This window comes from Hippichthys cyanospilos, chromosome 12 (assembly GCF_059441005.1).
Source record: "Hippichthys cyanospilos isolate Australia breed blue-spotted pipefish chromosome 12, RoL_Hcya_1.0, whole genome shotgun sequence".
In the NCBI taxonomy this organism is placed as follows: domain Eukaryota; kingdom Metazoa; phylum Chordata; class Actinopteri; order Syngnathiformes; family Syngnathidae; genus Hippichthys; species Hippichthys cyanospilos.
The window spans coordinates 17,412,501-17,432,372 of NC_142380.1; the positions used below are offsets into that span (position 1 = coordinate 17,412,501).

Below are 19,872 nucleotides of genomic sequence, written 5' to 3' on the forward strand. Positions count from 1 at the left end.
GATAAACCAACTCGCCTATTTCTATTAATACAAATAATTTTAAAGAAGCATTTCTAATATGAATGAACTGCTTTTTCAGATTTTAACATCTACTCTCATAAAACCTGTAACACAGATTAATATCTTACATCTTATCTTTGCAATGTAATTATACATGCAGGTTTTTTTCATGGTCACCACACATAATATGAAACATTGAGCTTTACCTTATGACAACACAACAATAATGTGGTGCAAATGGTGGTGGATTTTGACAGTGATGATTATGATGATGAGGATGATTGATTATTATTTATGTCAGGACAAAGCTTGCTCCGCTTGTTTGCCAATTTGACACATTGTCTCTTCAAAGCTTAGATGGACAGCGTAGCAGGAGTGACACTTGTGACAGAGTGACACTTTGGTTGCTGAAAGGGAACCTATATCTTACGCATGCTCAGATCACATCCAACACTTGTCCAGGGTAAATGGATGGTACAATGAAAGGGTCACCAAATGATGTCCGTGGGCACCAGGTAGCCCATAAAGACCACATAAGTAAACAGTAAGCCTGGTCTAAAAACACCTCGCGAGTCATGCGACACTGTGATTTCCTAGGAAAGCTGTAGAAATGATCATTTGAAAATATAAAGTGCTGCATATTGATATTTCCATCCATCCATCCATTCTCTACAGCCACTTAATCAGCTGTAGGGTTGCTGTCTTGCTGGTGCCAATTCCGGCTGTCTTCAGGCAGTGGGCGAGGTACACCCTGAACTGGTTGCTAGACAATATCACAGCGCACACAGGGACAAACACAGGGGTGTCAAACACATTTTTGTCACAGGCCATTTTGTAGCTACAACTTCCCTCATTGGGCCGATATGATGGGGAAACCAAGTCAATTTTAAATTGTCCTATTGTATTATTACACAACAAATTGATGGCTTAGTAGTTTTGAAATCAGAAGAAATGCATAATTGTCGATTTATTTTTGATGTTACTTCAACAAAACACACCTCAAAATATTGCAAAATCTCAACTTTATATTTAAACTGGGTTTAGCAAGGGTCATGGAAATGTACATGATTTGCTTTCGCTGGCCACATAGGATAATGATGTGGGTAGGGATATGACCCCCAGATATGGTCTTGAGTTTGACACGTGATTTAGAGTTTCCAACATATCAAACATGCATGTTTCAGAAACGAGGAGGAATGCTTCTCTTCCAAATGTGAGAAAGGCATTTTGTTAAAATGTACAAAACAAGTAAACTTTATCTACACTCTTTAACTATCTGTGAGCTCGGCATTTTAATTCTGACCCAATGATCGCCTTTGCAGCGGAATTTTGAATGCTTTTCTGTCGGGAAAGAAATTATTCACAAGTCACTTCACAAATTTTATACATAGCCTAAGATATTTTTATGTATTACAAAGCAGTATTATTGCATCATAAAAAAGTTCCTATTGAATTCATATAATTAGTTAGTAACTGTAATGGAAGTTTTGGCAAATGGCCTCAGGGAAAATGTTGGTAAATAGTCGGTTAGGCTTTTATTGAGCCACTTAAACATTTTATTCATCAATCCTAATTCAACGGCACATTCGCCCCTCAGGGTCCGTGTTCAATGGATTGCTCTGCGACAATGTGATAGAAAGCGAATATTGAAGGGGGGGGGGGGGGGGGGGGGGTGACTCTCGCTCTCTCCTGCCAGGCTTCCAGCTTCCGACACAGGCAGCCTCCGAGAGGAGCTCTAAGGAGGCAGAGAAAAGCAAGCATCGGTGATGGCGCCTCTAAACCGGCCGAGACCGCTGCTCCTGGGGCTCGCATGGCTCCTTCTGACAGTCCTAACGGAAAATGCCCGTTGTCTTAACGGCGACGAGGACCAGAACCAGGACACCGAATGCAAAACGAAGAGTGTCACCGTATCCGCGCTGCCTTTTTTGAGGGAAAACGACCTTAGCATCATGCACAGCCCGTCGGCCTCCGAACCCAAGCTTCTCTTTTCCGTTCGAAACGATTTTCCTGGAGACGTCGTGGTAGTGGACGACTTGGAAAACACCGAGCTTCCATATTTCGTCCTCGGTGAGTTCCTGAAACATCTCGCGTGTAGCAGAGCGTGCTAACGACGTGGATTGAAGCCTCTGATGTAGTAGCAGCCCCTTTAGCTTTGGCCCGCTAACAACTATAATTACAACTGTAACAATCGTTTTAAAAGTAAACAGCACACACGTGCAGATTCAAACGTTGTATTGTTTGACATCGTTCATTTATTGATGGATTTTATGATAGCAATTAGTTTATTGTTGACGCGTTCACGTGCGTCTGTGTGTACCTGCCACGGATAAGATAACGTTAATGGAAGGATTTCATGTTTAGTAGATTGTACTTCACTCAACTAAAACAAACATTTACAATGGCCCTATTTGTAGATTGTGTGTAGACTGGAAGAAAAAGTTAGCAAAGTGAAAGTTTTCTGGCCGCTGTCCATGGTGCTGATGTCATTCGGTGTCGTGTGCGCTGTACACAACAGCTGTCTGCGTGCCATGCACTTATTTCGCTTGGTATGTTAATATGAAGATTAATGAATATGTTCATATGAAAAGTAATGAATACTACTTTTAGGTTGTTGTTTTGTCGCAGTATACGTTAATTAGCTGAATAGCAAGTATTTCAGATGCCATTTTAAATGGCATGTTAAACTATTCTATGGGTTCTGATATCCATAAACTAATTTTGATTGGTTTGTATTGTTTGCCTTTGTGTTAGTCTTGAATAATTGCAAAAATATTTTTAAGCGTGTGTTGAGCAACAACAAGTGCTTCTTTGATTAGAAATCTACACTAGACAAACAACAACTTCAAGTCAAGAAACAACATAACATGGTTGTAAAGCTTTTCATTTGACACTATGGTAAAGGTTTTAGCAATGGCAAACCTGAAAATAAAACGCTATGAGGATAGTTTTGCACTAAAAAACTATAGACCCGGGTGTCCAACCTTCAACCTGGGGGCATTTGCCTCGCTCTATTCATAATCTAGTGGCCTGCAACCTATTCTTTTGGCATGGCTCGCAATACTATTTAAAAAAGGTAACCAAACAGTTCGGTGGTTGGCAGCATTAGAAGTAGAAAAATTCTTCATCACCTTCATCATCACCTTTAACAGAAAGCCTTGGTGAATGTGTATGTATATATATATATATATATATATATATATATATATATATATATATATATATATATATATATATATATATATATATATATATATAAACAATTTTTAAAGCTCTGGTAAATAGTTTAAGGAGGCATACACACTACAATTTAAGAAATTCTGATTCTTGAGAATGCACACTTGTGAACTAAAAATCATTCGAGTTATAACACATCATCCACTTGGTAAAACTGAGAAACTAGCAAGATATACTTGGTTGTTACCTGGGCAAAAGGTGCTGGTACTTTGAAATCAAATCAAATCAATCGAGGATGCGGTTTAGCTAACATTTTTTTCTTTGACAGTTAATTAATTTTGCTTGACACTACCTGCAGGTTTATGTTTTGTTGAAACAAACTATCAAAAGCTGAGTAGCAGGTGTTGAAATCCCTTTTTATTTAAGTCAGATGAAATGTTAAACGTCTTTGGGTTCTGTTACCCCAAAAAACTATGTCTTCTGGGTCTATATTGTTTGTCATTGTGTTGTTCTTTATAATTGCAAAAACATATTTCCGCATGTGGCAAACAATAGTGTTATTTTGATTAGAAACTTAAGTATAAATTCATTTATCACATCCACAATGTTATACAATGAATGTCATAAAGATTATACACCCAAATAATCTGACATTTTGTTAAAGAATTAGCTCTCTGTCAAATAATATTTGACATTGCTGTTGTCAAGGTAACTTTTTGCATGGTACTGTAGAATGTAGCTTACTCCAGCATGTGCATTATATCAATAGGTTTCAGTGTTTTCATTGCTTGAATAACTTTAGATTCACAGCTGAGCATTTTCAAAAATTAATTAGCTATACAGTATTTCTTGACATCGCTGTCCTGCCGTTGCCTATGTAAGCTGTCTTCAGGCTGTAGGCGTTGGACACCCTTGAGTGGTAACCTGCCAATCGCAGTGCATTACCTAGAAAGTTTTTTTAGACTTAGACATTTGTATGCAGGTTTATCATCATTTTAGATGTCAAAGGGGTTTTGTGGCTCCTAGGGTTTGTCTTTACTGTTGGAGAGTCAAAATGACTCTGGGATTATTAAAGGTTGAAAACTCCTGTCCTAGACTCAACACTAGTTAACCTCCATTGCATCAAGTTTTGAACCACATAGAATCATCAGGCATTAACAAGACACCGTATGTTTAGTTTCTACAATTTATCATGTTCAAAGTGTTGAATAGGAACTGGCCATGAACTGGAATCTAAACCTGATGATTGTGGAATACATACAGGGAACATATGATAGTCATTCCTGCTTGCATATTCATTAACATATCAGTCCTCTTTTTAGAATTTGACAGGAAGTACTTGGACAAAGCGTATGGTGAGAACACGGAATCTGTCAAAGAGAAAACAAATATTATAGAATATATTATAAAATTTGGCTCAGAGAGGAAGAGGGAGAATGATAAACACAGAAATTAGGCTTTTCCTTTGCAACATGTGGAATTCATTTCAGATATTGACAATATTTACACTATTCACATATGAAATGGAAATTCCATTAAAAAATAGTCCAGTACGGCTGCACAAATACCTGGTGCGGAGCTGAAGGAGGAAGTCAGAGGAGGAAGTCATCAATGTTTGTTGAATGGTGAGCTGAATGCTGAGCAGGCTACAGCGCCTCCTACCGCGCCATCAAACGAAAAAAAAAAAAACTGTCATCCAAAGTTCTTTGAACCCTGGTTTAGCTTGCCATCTTTGTACTTAGTTCAAGGAATGAACATATAAAGGAAGATGAATAATTTGGCCTGTGTAAAACAGGACTACTTAAGAAAGCTTGCAATAAGTACAAATTAAACAATTTTCCTATTATATCACAATGTATGTACATTCAAGCGCAGTAAACAAATCAAAGTCCACAGTTTAATTGTTAGTATACTCAATAATCATTAAATCTGTATGGTACCATTGTCAACACACACACTGTATGTGTAATGAATTTATCACATATGTTTTATCACATATAATTAGTATTCCTTCCTTCCATTCTCAAAATAATAAAAAGGACAAGTATTTTTTGATTTATTGAACATATAAGCACAAGTTTCATTGAAACAATCAAAACCCAAAGAACAATACATTTCAATGACTATAAGTACAGTTATATGTTCAAAGGAGTAGGAAGACGTTCACAACTTAAGTAGTCCTGTCCCTTGTTTTCTATTAAAAAAAAAAAAAATCATATTATCCAGTAATATACAGGGTGTATTCAACCCAAATATACAAAATATGATGAAACATATGATGAAATTTGACATACAGTCCATACAATCTTACAAGTTTATATTTCTAACCAGAAAGTGAAACAGTTAGTTCCCTAAAAGCCTGCCCCTCACTGTGGGGCTGCTCAGGTTGCTACGAGAGCGTGTGCTAAATCAGGCCGTATGAGAGTGTTCCTTGATTAGTGATGTCACGAAGCGGACAAACAGAGAAACCGGTCTTTTCTCAGATATGGTGGTGATCGTGCTGAGAGCACTGCAAGGAGCAGCAATTCTAAGAGTTGGGTCAACGACAAAAGCAAAAAAACAAACATGTTGGGAGGGTTCATGACAATTAAATAGCATTGCAACAGAGCAGGTGAAATAGTTGTTTGAAGATCGATAGTCTTTGACGATGTCCTCTTATCCGACTCAGATTAATAATTACAATTATTTCAATGAGTGGACTATTCCTAAAAAAGATACTTGAAAGATTATTGACAATCAATCAATCAATCAATCAATCAATCAATCAATCAATCAATCAATCAATCAATCAATCAATCAATATCTGGTATTATAAACAAATCTGGTTCATACTCAAATTTGTACCCAGCTGGCCATACACTTAATAGACATAACAAAGCTATTTTGACATAAACATAGCCTTATCGGTTGACCTAATTTCTATTACAGTAAATACTGGTTATGATTGGGTGAATATAGACTCTGTGTGCATGATTGCATTTTTTCAATGAACTTTGACAAATAGAAAATCTGAGAAAGCTGAGAAATGATAGAATGCCACCTGTCACAATACAAGTGCGGCAGAGGAGGAAGTCATCAAGCTAAGGTGAAACTTTGACACGGCAGGGATTCGAGAAGTTGAAGAAATGTCTCCGGAGATAGTTGAATTGAATTAGGGCAGTGGGGATGTGTTGCCTGACATGGATATGGGGCTGAACCTCTAGAATACAGTATATGGGATCCTGTTTAGATCATTTTTTGCACCTGCAACACCAGTCTCTTGTTGTAAATATGGTTAGAGATGATGAACGGGTGGAGGATTTGAGTGGATGATTTACTAAAATGTGTGATTTAGACTACACCACATTACAGATCCATTCAGTATCATTTTATGCAACTTCATAACTTATAAAAATTGAAGTTTAGCTACTGTAGTTTCCTGCTTTTCTGAATTTTAAGCACTATTGTCAAAATGTTTACCATTTTTAGTTTGTTATTATTTACTATTCTACTCAGCATTTGTAACAAAGCAGCATGATGTTTTCAAAAAGGGTTCATCTCAAAATTACAAAAAGATAACCATTGCACTCAGAATAATGAGTGATGGCTCAAAATGAGTTGAGGCTTTGAAGTAGGTTGAACAATTTTGGATGGATTTTGCAAAGCATTAATCACAGTGTGATTCATTCTCGGGAAATGACATCAGTGATGACGTATGACGCCTGGTTATATTGTGAAGTGTTTCACTTGTTGGCAGGATTAACAGATAAGGAAAAGCAGCATAAATATATTACATCCTATTAAATTGTTGGGCAGTGAGTATTGGTGAGTAACCCTTGGATGCATGACCGACCTTTACCTACACATTTCCATGAGTGGGGTCAGGGTTAAATGAATATCTGTGTTTGATACAGAGTGCTGAGCCCTGAAAAATGAGTTCGCATTCAAAGTGGCAATATCAATTACGTTGTACAGTAGCACCAGGTCTTCTGTTCATCCGGCACTTGCAGATGTAGTTGCCAACCTTCTGATCTACACTTCCTTTGATCTGGTTCTAAAAGAAGGATCTGGTTGTGTGAAAGAATCACTCTTTTCTTTTTCTTATGGCTGTTTTCATCCACCAGCTTGTTTGGTGCATTGTGCTGAGGAGCATAACAGGCTTTCCATTTTTTCTGACATGGTCATGCTGTCATCGAACCCAAATTTAGTGCGGTGGACTTCACTGGAATTGGAAGCCTTCATCAGTGGAGGAATACGGTATCTGGCTGGTTATGTCGCAAATTTCCCACGATAATCATACCCTTCTCCCGAATAATCTGGGTCCTCTGCAACTGAGATGTCAGATCCTTTTTCCCTTATATATTTGCCATTCTTCGAGTCAAACTCCCAATGGGTTCTTCATCCCAGCCGTCAAGGATTATTGTCTTGTTGGGTCTTCATGTTGTCTTCTAGTTGGCCTCCAAGCTGCTATGAATCATTTTGTGCTGAGAAGACACAAAAAGGGCAATGTTTGAACAGCACACACAACAAAATTCATAAGCAGCTAATATGGTATGTGTAAGTAAATATCTGTGCATTAGAACAAGTACTGTAAATGCATGCACACGCTTGAGTGCACACACGTATGCACACACACACACACACACATCATTGAATAACCATAAAAAAAACATCCAACAAGTTATCTTATATTACAATGATATTATAAATATAGAAAAAGTCTCCACACAACATATGCAGTAATATATTACAAAAAATTAAAAATAAATAAAAAAAATAATCCATTATGGCAATATGTCATGAACTTGTTTTTCTTGAGGAATTCCTGGAATATGAAAATATAGCTTTAATTTGAAAGATGTTGAAGAATAACAATCCCTGGGGTAATTTTTGGTTGCACTTATGCATCTAAGTGTCTCTATGTGCCTTGCAATTGGCTGGCGACCAGTTGAAGGTGTCCCCCTCCCCAAGTCAGCTGGGATAGGCATTAGAGGTAAGATTTTAAGCCCAAGCCGGGTCAAGCTCAAAATGTCATTCATTACGTTCGGGTCGGGCCGGGCTTCTATCTCGCTGAATTTTTTTTAATAAATATATGTTTATAAAAATGTATACTAAAACAATGTGTGGAATGTGGATAATAAACTAAGGAATTGTCGAGTGAATTAACCAGGCCTGTGTTTCACCTTATCTGCTTTATTGCCGGTTCTCAGAATGGTACAGCAGTAGCAAAAGCTAACATAAACACCGCTGACGACGACTCTCTCTCTCTCTGACGTCATCCCTAGCCCAGACGCTCACTACGGCGGCTCAGAGGAATTTTCATATGCGAGTAAGCCATCTCACAACAGGAATACTTGTAAATAATTTGATAAAACAGAGAAGGCGTTGTAAGGTAAATGCTATTTAACTACTATACAAGCCGCAGAGCCAGAGCGTACTCTGCACACGTGAACGCCGCCCTCTTAATAATCTTAATATAATTGTTCCCATTTATTTGATTTGCATTATTCAATTTAGTGGGCTGCAGTATTTCTCTGTGTAATTAAGTGCGCACCAATGATGGACGGCCTTAAAATTTTCCCTGTCAACGCTTAAAAAAATCCATCAATGATGGAAAATTGTCGGTTGATGTAACCTCTGCAGACACCAAAATATAAAAGATGTAAATGTTTATACAGTCTTGTTGAACTTAGATTTTATTACAAAAGGCTTGAATTTGTTATCATAAATCACCTCCTCCTCCAGAGTCCTCACAAATAAAACATGAAATTTCGGGTTTGCTTCGGGCTTGGGCCGCAAATCAAGTTAATTTGGACGGGCTTGGGCCGGGTCGGGCTTTAATACCGCGAGCCTGGGTCTGGTCGGGCTGGATTTATTAGGCCCGATCTTACCTCTAATAGGCATCAGTAAGCTTGCAACCCTTGTTGCAGCTCTAGAAAAGGAATGAGTGGATGTATGGATGGATGAATGGATGGATGGATGGATGGATGGATGGATGGATGGATGGAAGGATGGCATTTATGATGTTTTTCTCTCAAATTGTCAAGTCTGCAGTACTCCTCAGTCTAATTACACCTGTGCCGGTACATTGATTTTAGTGAATGACACTCAGTTTGAAAAAAGTGATCATGCCCCACAAAGTTGGTCTAATTTCATTGCACTATTCAAACTTTTTTTCAAATGTGTTTTTTGAGTTATATGAGCTAGAAGCACAAAATATGTAAAAAATAAATAAAGAACTATTTCAAATCACTTAAATTATGAGTCCTGAAACTATACTCAATGAAAGTTTGACATTTTAATTGATTTGTTTGAGTCTAACTACTTTATGAAACAAGCATAATTTAATAATCATGAAAATCAGGTTTTTAGGGCATATCTAGCTAAGCAAACAAATAACAAGCGTGTCAGTTGATTATCTCCCCATATGCATAATTTTGTGTTTGGCTATAATTTGCCCTATTGATTTCATTTTCAAAAATGGAGCTTGTTTTTATTGGGCTGTCCACTTCTGGAGGATCAAAGCAAAAAGAAAAGTGTAATCTGTATGCAGGCTCACAGATGCCAGTGGTACAGGCAGGGAACTGGTCAAACAGTCTGACGCTGACTGAAAAAAAAAAAAAAAAACGTATATTCTTACCTTTAAGATTGCGATCTCATAATTTATGGGGCGCCATGAACATGCTGCCTTTGAGAGTTTATAAAGTAAATAAGAGGGAAGATAGAGGAATCTCATTATTTTGTGCACACACAAGCGTATGGAAAATCTCTGGGGTAGCAAAATGTTGGAAAAGATGGCCATAGGTTAATTTAAAAGATGCATGCACACACAAGTATATGGAAAATCTCCAGGGTAGCAAAGAGGAGGAAACGGTGGCCATAGGTACTTGTAGCTTCATTTATAAGATGTATCTAGCCACATTCCTATGTTGAAAGCAGTATGCCAGTTAGTTGGTTTCTCCCTGTAATGCCCTTATTTCATCAGGCAGCAAAAAGCAATACATCTTAATTTTCAACTGTCATCCAAGACTGACCTCGATCTGTCAATTCGCCAACCTTGGGGAGAGGTGGCACTGACGAGCATCAGTTCAAAGGCAATGCAGGTCCATGGCCAATCATTGCTTCGTTGACTTTATTTTCTTTTAATATGCAAATCTATAAGCGCACACACACACTCACGCACACACTTTCTCCAAGTAAATGAGCAAAGTTCTCAAATCTATTTCTCCACCAACAAAACTTTTTTTAAAATTTGATTTGAGTAAAAGTAATTGCTCTTGCTCTGTTGTGATGTTTATTATTTAAAAAATACACTTAGCTATGCCACATTGTGTGTACTCGTTCAACATTCAGTGCACACAAATAATTTGTAAGAAGGTGACACATTGACAACTCTCATTATTAATCAATTGTCCACAATGGTTTAAACTTGTAGTGGCCAGGAAATGTGGATATTTATGTACAGGGTTCTGTGTTATGCCATTTCATGTGGTGGCCATCATGAGCCAAATCGTGGCCCTGTATATTGCTAGCATTGAGAAATCATATTTCTCAATTCTATTGGCATGGTATATGCACGGTAGGTGTATTGGACGCTGTAAAACACAGGTGTCAAACTCAAGGCCTGGGGCCAGATCCGGCCTGCATCATAATTTGATGTGGCCCATGAATTGCGAATTATGACTTACGACTTCAGGTTTCTGCCCAAAAAAACAAATTTTCAAGTTTTTCTTCAACTTTTACAATTTTTTGTTATCAGTAACCTTTTTGAACAGTATTTAGTGACCTCTGATTTCTTAATGTGTGATAATCATTCTTAACTTTACTTTACATTCATAATGCCTCCCCGACAGAAACTATAACTGCAACGAGGCCCATGATAAAATTGAGTATGACACCCCTGCTCTAAATTGTCCTTAAGTGTGATTGGGTGCATGAGTGGTTTTTCTTGCATGCCCTACAAATGGCTGGCAACTAGTTGAACAAGTTTCCCCCACCTACTGCCCTTACACAGCTGGATTGGGCACCAGCAAGCCAGTGACCCTAGTGAGGATATGCTGCTATAGAAAATGGATGGATGGATAACATGTTAACATCTTAATAATTATTCAATCGATTGGCAATCAGGTCGGGGTGTCCCCCGCCTTATGCCCGAAGACAGAAAACCAGCAACTCTAGTGAGGATAGGCAGCTTTAGAAAATGGGTGGACGGATCTAATAGTTTTGTTTCTTTATTTTCCTATTTAAAAAAAAAAGTCTATCCCTTCAAAATGTTAAAACCATTTTTGTCTGTGTGTTAAACAAGGCTTCTCGCATTTTTTTAGTTATGTTCAAAATAGGTCTGCAGAAGCTATCTTGTAAAATAAAAAAAAATATAAAACATCCAGGACACCGGCCCTCGAGGACCACGGCTGACCCCCTCTCAAATGAAAGTGCATTTTTGACCTGGTTTTCAACTGGCAACTTATTTCAGAAATGCAACCCCAATAACACTTAATTTCTCCATAATGCTTCATCAACTTTCATGATTCCTTGTGCATTCTGAACACGTTGAAATAAGGTATTATAGAAACTATAGAAACTAAATGATTCACAAGATTCAAGAGAACTTTTTTTTTTTTCAACCCATCCCAAGGATGACGCGATTGAATGTGGAGGTATAAGTGAATGTGCTAAATTATGTGTTCTTTCAAAATCACATGTTTCTATGTTCATTTATGGCCGGGACGCTTAATGATACATGTTGGTCTTTTTGTTTGGCTTGGTTTACACAGCATTTTTGTTGTATGATACAGATTTCCACAGCTACAATCGATCTTTTAATATTGTCGGCTATTCCGAGAACCCATTATTCTAGGGATTACGTTTTCGTAAGAGTCAACAAAACAAAACTGTTTTTTTTTTTATTTACTTGCTTGTTTATTTAGCTTGCTTTTGCTCACTTAGCAATCAAACTTAGAGGAGAAAACCTGACAAAGACAGACTAACATATTTTATGCTTTTGAATAAGCTGGGTTGAGGAGGTCAGTCAAGTAGTCCAGAGGAAAATCTATGGCAACTGTAGTCTCATTACGTACTCATTTCCTTTTTCATTTACATTTTCAGGTCCTATATTAAGCTTCATTTTATTGATTTAGTTATTTTTATGAGTTCATCTTGGCGGTATGATGTTTGCAACAAGCCTACAGCAATATGTCAGTCTCCCTTCTGGCAATTCCTGACCTTGTTGTGTCAATCTTGCATTCCAAATAAAGCAGAGCTCAAAATAGGGCATCTACGTACTTTATTTTATTCTTTAAGTTTATTAAAGATCCTATATCTTTGTCACTGTCCTCCTTTTAGATCATTTAGATCAGACATGTCCAAAGTCCGGCCCGAGGGCCAAATGCGGCCCGTGGTCAATTTCCATCCAGCCTGAGGCCTGCGTCATAAAATCAATAACGTCTGGCCCGCATGGAGAATTAATACATTGGGCAGCAGCGCTTTTACCTGCGTGCTAAATGCTGCTATCTATAGGCTTAGTTAGGAACAAATTAGTAAATGAGTAATTGTATATGAGTAATTGACTGTATGAGCCCCTAATTTTCCAAAATGGCGACAATCAACATAAGGAGGAAAGTTGCGCTGCAGTGTAATGCAGAGAGCCGCGGTAAGCTGCTGCAGTTTTCTCTCCCCAACTTCTACCGACAGCTGGATAAGGACAAGTTCCGAGAGATTTGGGCATTTGGTAAGAAAATGCTAAACTTGTCCGGGTCGACGTATTCCTTTGAGAAGATACTCCCGGTTATGAACCTAAATAAGAGCCGTGTGGCACGGCTATTGGCCTCTCACTTACAAGACATTTTATGCATCCATACTACTGCCATAGAGCCAGACCTTATTTTAAACGAGTCCTGCTCTTGTTGATATGCCTATTTGTTAATTTCTCTGTTATTGTGTTTAAAAATTCTACACATATTAAACTGACGTGGTGAATTTTTTTTTTTTCAAAAGTAATTTGCACCCAAGAGTACAATTACTTCTGTTCAACTGTTACAAAAACGTGACAAAAAAAGTGAAGTTAAGTGAATATTCAATTTCAATATTTAATGTCGATTCAATTTTTATATGCATGTTTCAAATTAACCAAAACACAAGCTGCAGATAGCTGAAATGAAAATAAAAATGCAAATTTTCAAAACAGAACGTCCAGCTGAAATGTATCTAAATTAATTGCTGTTATATGTAAAGAACGCCCGCCAAGTTTGGCCCCCCTACATTTTTAACACACCAAATCTGGCCCCCTTTTCAAAAAGTTAGGACACCCCTGATTTAGATCATTGGCCTATGCCAAGCCTGTGCCGTACTTCAATTCATGTAAAAGTTGGAATGCGTAGACTTCTAAATACATCAGAAAACTTTCCATCAAACCATCCATTTTTTACAAGGGTCATAGGCTGGTGCCTATCCCAGCTGGCTTCGGGCAGTAGGCGGGGGATACCCTGAACTGGTTGCCAGCCTATTGCAGGGCACACAGAGACGAACAACCATTCACACACCCAATCACTTCTAAGGACAATTTAGGATGTCCAATTCACCTGCCATGCAGCTCAGTGCGCAGTGAATAGCACGCCTGCCTCACAGTTAAAGGGACAATGTGTAAGATTTAGACAGTTTTTCATTAAAAAGGCATACATTAAACATGTTGTTTATCGCTAAGAACAATGTTAATGTAGCACCTGCAGCACCTCCTGCTGTCCGTAATGCAAAACGGTCTAAATCTTACACACTATATATATATATATATATATATATATATATATATATATATATATATATATATATATATATATATATATATATATATATATATATATATATACAGTCGGCCCCGGCTTACGAGCACCCTGATTTACGAACAATTCGCCTTACGAGCGTGGATCAGGGAGACTTTTGTCCTCCGCCTACGAACAAACCTCTCGCCTTACGAGCAATTCGACATGCCGGCCATTAAGTATGAAGAAATATTTTCGTTTAGTTACGTCAAAAACATCAACAGTTGCGATATCATTAATCATCAGAAGATACTTGTAGCAGTAACGTGAACGCTATTGCTCTTACAACGTCACACTGACTGTCTCACTCACGGTGTCTAAATATATTACCATTTAAGTGTAGTGTTTGTACAGCTAAAGGGAAAAACAGCTGACATGAAATTAAATGTGCCGATTGCAGGACAAAGAATTGTCATTGGTTTAAATGTGTGTTTTTTTAAAAATTAATTGTCAATACATTCCAACCGTTTAAAAAAAAAAGTGCGAATAATTATCAGTCAGTCACGGAGATGCGAATATGCTATTGGTCGATTAAGGTCACCCGGTCTCACTCACGGAGATGCTCTTGGCCGGCGTCACACGTCAATCACAGAAATGCCGATATGCTATTGGCCGAACGCCTTTATCTAGCTTGATGGGACAGGATGGAAGGAAGGAGAGAAAATTAATGAAAAACGGAATGTTGTGAAGACTTTGCAAACTTTATCTGTTAGACATAGCTTCTAAAATTACTAGCAGCGGTAAAGAAAGAAATAAGAGGATGATGTTTTAGTATCTGCGTGATTTGCACCCTGACTGAAAGAGTTCCTGTAACACTGTAAGACCAATAGCATATCTATCTCCATGTTAATTTTTGAGCGTTGGACTTTGCCCCCCTCTGCTCACACCCAGCTCAATTCTCGTCGTTTCAAAGGTAAAAGCTATTTATCCATTGTATATATTATATAATGCAAGTGTACAGCAGATTATGTCACTAAATTTTAATATATGTATACAGTGTGTCGTTTATACCTAAGGCTTCGGCGCGCGTTGCACGCATTCACGAATTAACATGGGTTTGGATTGCCCGCTATACGAGCAATCCGAGATACGAGCGTAGCCGCTGAACGGATTAAGTTCGTAACCCGGGGGCCCACTGTATATATATATATATATATATATATATATATATATATATATATATATATATATATATTCAACTTTTGTATTCTTTGCTGCTGCATTTAGACGTTTGTAAGGGTTAATCAACAAAACTATGATTTTGTTGGTTATTAATAATACACTTGCACTAAGATTCCTCATAGATTCGTGTGATCACAAATGTGTAGTATTTTAGCTTCTGGAACATGAAACTACAGTATGTTGATAAAAAATGTTTTTTTTTAAACACAATGTCAAGACTGGCCTAGGGCTGAAACATGGTCAGTGGCAGGCAGCTGTGAAAGTGACTTGTACATCAGCCCAATACTACTAAAATATTTACGTGAGCAAGAATTTTAAACTTTTTGGAGTTTTGTTGCCCGAGGATCCTTTGGACAATAAATCAAGCAGGCTGTAAGAAGAGAGAGAAGAGAAGAGAAAAATCATTAGCAGACTTTTTCAAAGGAATGGGTGATACACCATGAAAAGAATTTACTGCATGATCGTGCAACTAAAATGTATCCCAATGGACAGCTTCCAGTTTTGTTTTTCTTATGTGTGTTTTCAACTGTGATTGCACGGGAGGCAGACACGGTCATGTTTACCCAAAAATGAGGTAAGAAAATTGTTCATCTGCTTATGGCATTTGGGGATTGATCTGAGGAAAACCTGATTAGGTGTTTCCCAAAGTATGACCTTTGTATGACAGATGTTTCTACTGTCACACTTTACAAGCCGATTTTCATTTCTTTCTTTACATGTCACAAATTTCCGCCAGTTCCGCCAGTTCTTTAGCGTGTTAAAAAATTGGTGATAATACACCAAATGAAAGTAGTAAAATGAAGAAGCAGCTGCAGTTACAGCATCTATCCATCCATTTTCTATAGCTGATTATCCTTACTAGATTTGCCGGCTTTTTGGTGCCTAACTCAGCTGCATAAAGATGAACAACCATTCATGCACCCAATCACACCTAAAGACAATTTTAGTGTGTCCAATACACCTGCCATGCATGTTTTTGGAGTGTGGGAGGAAGCCGGAGTGCCCGGAGAGAACACATGCGGGCTCGGGGAAAACATACAAACTCCACACCGGAAGGCTGGAGCGAGCTGAAATTGAACTCGGGACTATGAAGTGTGAGGCAGACGTGCTAACCACTCCTCCACGTCACAGCATTTAATGTGGGGCATATCATTAGTTTAACATGTGGGTTCATTGAGCAACAACAAGGATTTATATAGAATTCTCTGATTCTATTTTTGAAAAGAAATTGATGCGTGATTTCAGTTCAAGGCAAGCCTTTCTGTTTAAAATAAAAGTAATATGTTTTATTTAGTTAGGGTGGAAGTTTAGACCAAACAGAACTCTCAACATCACTCTGAGAAAGTGTGTGTTCAGAGGCAGAGTGCATTCTTCTCACAGTTATTTTTAAAAGTGACCTGTGTTATGAACCAGTCAGCAGCTCATGCTTGAACTCTTTCCATCTGTGTTGCCTGAAACACTGGGCTCATGGCACTTTTTTCTGAACAACGAACGTGAAGCTATGAGAGTATTTTGTAAAACATCTGCGATTAGGGGACCAGGATTTTCAGTGAGAGTCGGACATTTGCTGTTTTTGATCTATGTTTTTGTCGGATAAATGAACCACACCCCCCAATGTGACCTGTACTCTGTTGAGACCTATCTTTTATGCTTAATTGTTAATGGTGAGGGACTGTTTTAATTCATTTAAGGCAAAAGACATACTTTTATATATTTTTAGGGTCCAGGTACTTTCTGTATTTTTCTGTTGACATACCGGCATAACTCAAAACTGGATGAATATTCTCCACATCTTTTTTTGAATAACATTAATTCAAATACATCCGTTTTAGCCGTTTTAACTTCCAAATACACTTTGGTAAAGCATCGCCTTTTTGCCTCTTTGACCCATTATGAAAAAGACACTACGGCTTCTTCGTTCAAGAGAAAAATGCAAGTGCAGTGGCATAGTACGAATGGATGTCAGAAGGTGGGGGGAGAAACACAGCGAAGAACAACCGATTCTTGCTCTGATCTCGCCACAGACGTCACTTGGATAAAGAAGGCTTCAGCAAAGCATTTCTGGAGACCTTTATTTCAAACAAAATGGATGGGTACGAAGATGACTACCCATGGAAGAGGAACGAGGATGTTTGCACAAATGATGACCAGGAAGGAGAGGACGCCTTGGATTTTAATGGGTGGAGCTATTTGGTGTGTCAGACAGTGATGATGACTTTGAGGGTTTTTATACTGTATAAATTCACATTCAACTGTGTCAAAAAATAAAGCATTGAAACTCCAAATTGTTTGGTTGTTGTAACATTAGTTTCTGCATTTGCCTAATACGTGCACACACATTGGATAGCACTTGTCTTGTGTCCGCCCCACCGCGTTCCCCCCATAATGGCAACAGTGTGTTATTTGATATATAATGAAAATATGTATCTAAAAGTACCATAATTTCTTCTTTTTACTACCACACACCATGTCTTTTAATGGGACAGACATGATATGTAAGTACCAGGAGAAAGTGTTTGGTATGCATTCTTTCATTCAAATCACTCTTCCTTAATTTCCTTTTTATGCTGCTCGTCAACAGCTTCGCGGTTGAGTTATTCAAGTCTGCGTCTTCGAAAAGTTTCATAAGTCCATGAATAATGTTTTGCGTGGATTCTTCGGGGGTTTTAATTCGTCTGGGAGTTTACTCAGTCCAAGGAAGTCGGATTTAAATTTTCCGCCACTGCAAAGTTCCACAATGTAAATTATCTCCTTCACGAGATTTATATGCAGGCTGACACCCAGTCCCACTTACTTCAGAAAACAAATGTCCTCAGAATAGATAGACATGGGATGTGCATGCTTAGCTTACTGACAGGTGAGTACAAAACTATTACAGAGAGTACCATTGTTCCTGAAGTTTGTCTCGCCACCTAAAAAGAACAATTAGCTATTGCCTCTCGACAAACTTGTTTGTTAGCAATAACTTGCGCTACATTCACATGCTCTTTTCAGATTATTTAATTTAGGGATAGCTATAAATGTGTGACCCTTTAACAAACGTACCTGTTCCGTTGCTGTTCGAGGATATGACCGTTGAATCGTTCACCACATTTAACTCTTTCAATGCCAAAGATGAGAATGTTTGTCATGTAAAATGCTTAGGTTGTAAGCCAGCAAGAATTCTCATGTTTGTTTGTTTTAATTTTATGCCAGTCGAGCACAGATGTAAAGTCATTAAAAAAAAAAGAAAAAAATACATATATATTTGTGTCAAAGTGTATGTGTATGTGCGAGATTTTTTTTCTTTTTGTCCCAAATAGCTTGGTGTCACTCAAATGACCTATTTTCAGTGATTACTGAAGAACGGAATATGGTACAATAGAATCTTACTTACGTTTTCTAAGTAAAGAACAGAATCCAATCTTTCGCATGGTACCACCAATGTCTACATAGTCATACAATACAATATTCTGTTGGCCTGTAAAGATGTGTCAAAATGCTCGAAATTGGCTGGCACTCTAGGGGTTGCCTTTTCAGATAATGCAATGAAAGAGTTAAGCATGCCTCTAGCCACGACACATTTTGGAGCCACATTTCAAAAAATAAAACAAATTGTTTAGCTCAGGCTGGGTTGGATGATATGCAGGTGCAAAATGTTACGCGTCAGTGATTTCTGTCACTCACGTGTTCCTGCCTACCAGTTATGTGCACCACTGTTTATCTTGAGATTCAGTCAGATATTGAATCTTTGGAACTTATTTATATGTTTTTCATATTTATTAGAAAAAAAACCTTTTAAAACATAGTATTAGGATTCAATGAATTAACTATGCTTCTCCCACACCCTTATCTCTCTGCTTCCCTGACTTCTGTCTCAATGATTACGTCAGCTAGTCTCTAGTATTATTATTCTGAAAAATAACCATGTAATTGCTCAGCTGGGCTCTCCATACAATTGACTAAATTTAAACTAGAAGAGCAGACAGTGGGGAGACAGGCCCACTCTCTCAAATTTGTCGTATTTAGTCCAATCAGCAAGCTAATATTTGGGGCCACGTGTGTAAATCACACAAGTGATTCCTATAACCCAATTAAACAAGAATTTAAATTGTTTATTTCTTATTCATGTTTGTGTCATACCAGAACTAGAAGTACTTTCTGCATCCGTATCTAAAAATCAAAGGAAATGACATTAGACAGGAGCAAGCTTAGCTTTTCTTACGACATGATTCTGATAGGGGGCCATACGGTTTCAGTTTCATGAACATGTTTTTTTTTTTTTTTTTAAATTCTTGCACTCAATGATCGCAAAAGAAAGTGATTGTTTTACAATCTTGCACAGTTGCCTGCACGTCAATTATCAATCACACAATAAGACAGTAGGACACAAAGTTCATGTTAATTTAAGTTGCAGGGACAGGAAATACAAATTTTACTTCAATAGCACAACACTGGGACCGAGCAAAACAGATCGGGCACTGACGTCATTAGCGCTTTTGAAGATAACATTTTGCATAAGCTAGTAATAACACACTGTCATGCCCTTGACAAGTGATTAAATTTGTTATAAATAGTTGCTGGTGAGAATTTATTGCATATTTTAACACCAGCAAAACTGTTGTATCTCGTTTTTTAATTGTGAAAATCCGGTCATCCTATCACATACTGCCATATGCACCTGCCCGTCTCTTAAACTATTATTTCTTTAAACCTATTTTGGGCTATGCTTCACACGATTGAA

The 19,872-nt window shown here is 37.8% G+C and overlaps 1 protein-coding gene across 7 annotated transcripts in view; it reads left to right on the forward strand.

Annotated features, from left to right (window-relative positions):
* The first annotated feature begins 1,504 nt into the window (after nt 1-1,504).
* Nucleotides 1,505-19,872, forward strand: part of astn1 (astrotactin 1) — a 369,637-nt gene continuing 351,269 nt past the window's right edge. For all 7 annotated transcript variants that reach the window (XM_088430421.1, XM_088430423.1, XM_088430425.1 and 4 more), the window contains exons 1-2: nt 1,505-1,598; nt 1,697-2,067. In XM_088430421.1, coding sequence (XP_088286547.1) covers nt 1,767-2,067 — 301 coding nt within the window. In that variant the 5' untranslated portion in view covers nt 1,505-1,598; nt 1,697-1,766. The remainder of the gene's footprint in view (nt 1,599-1,696; nt 2,068-19,872) is intronic.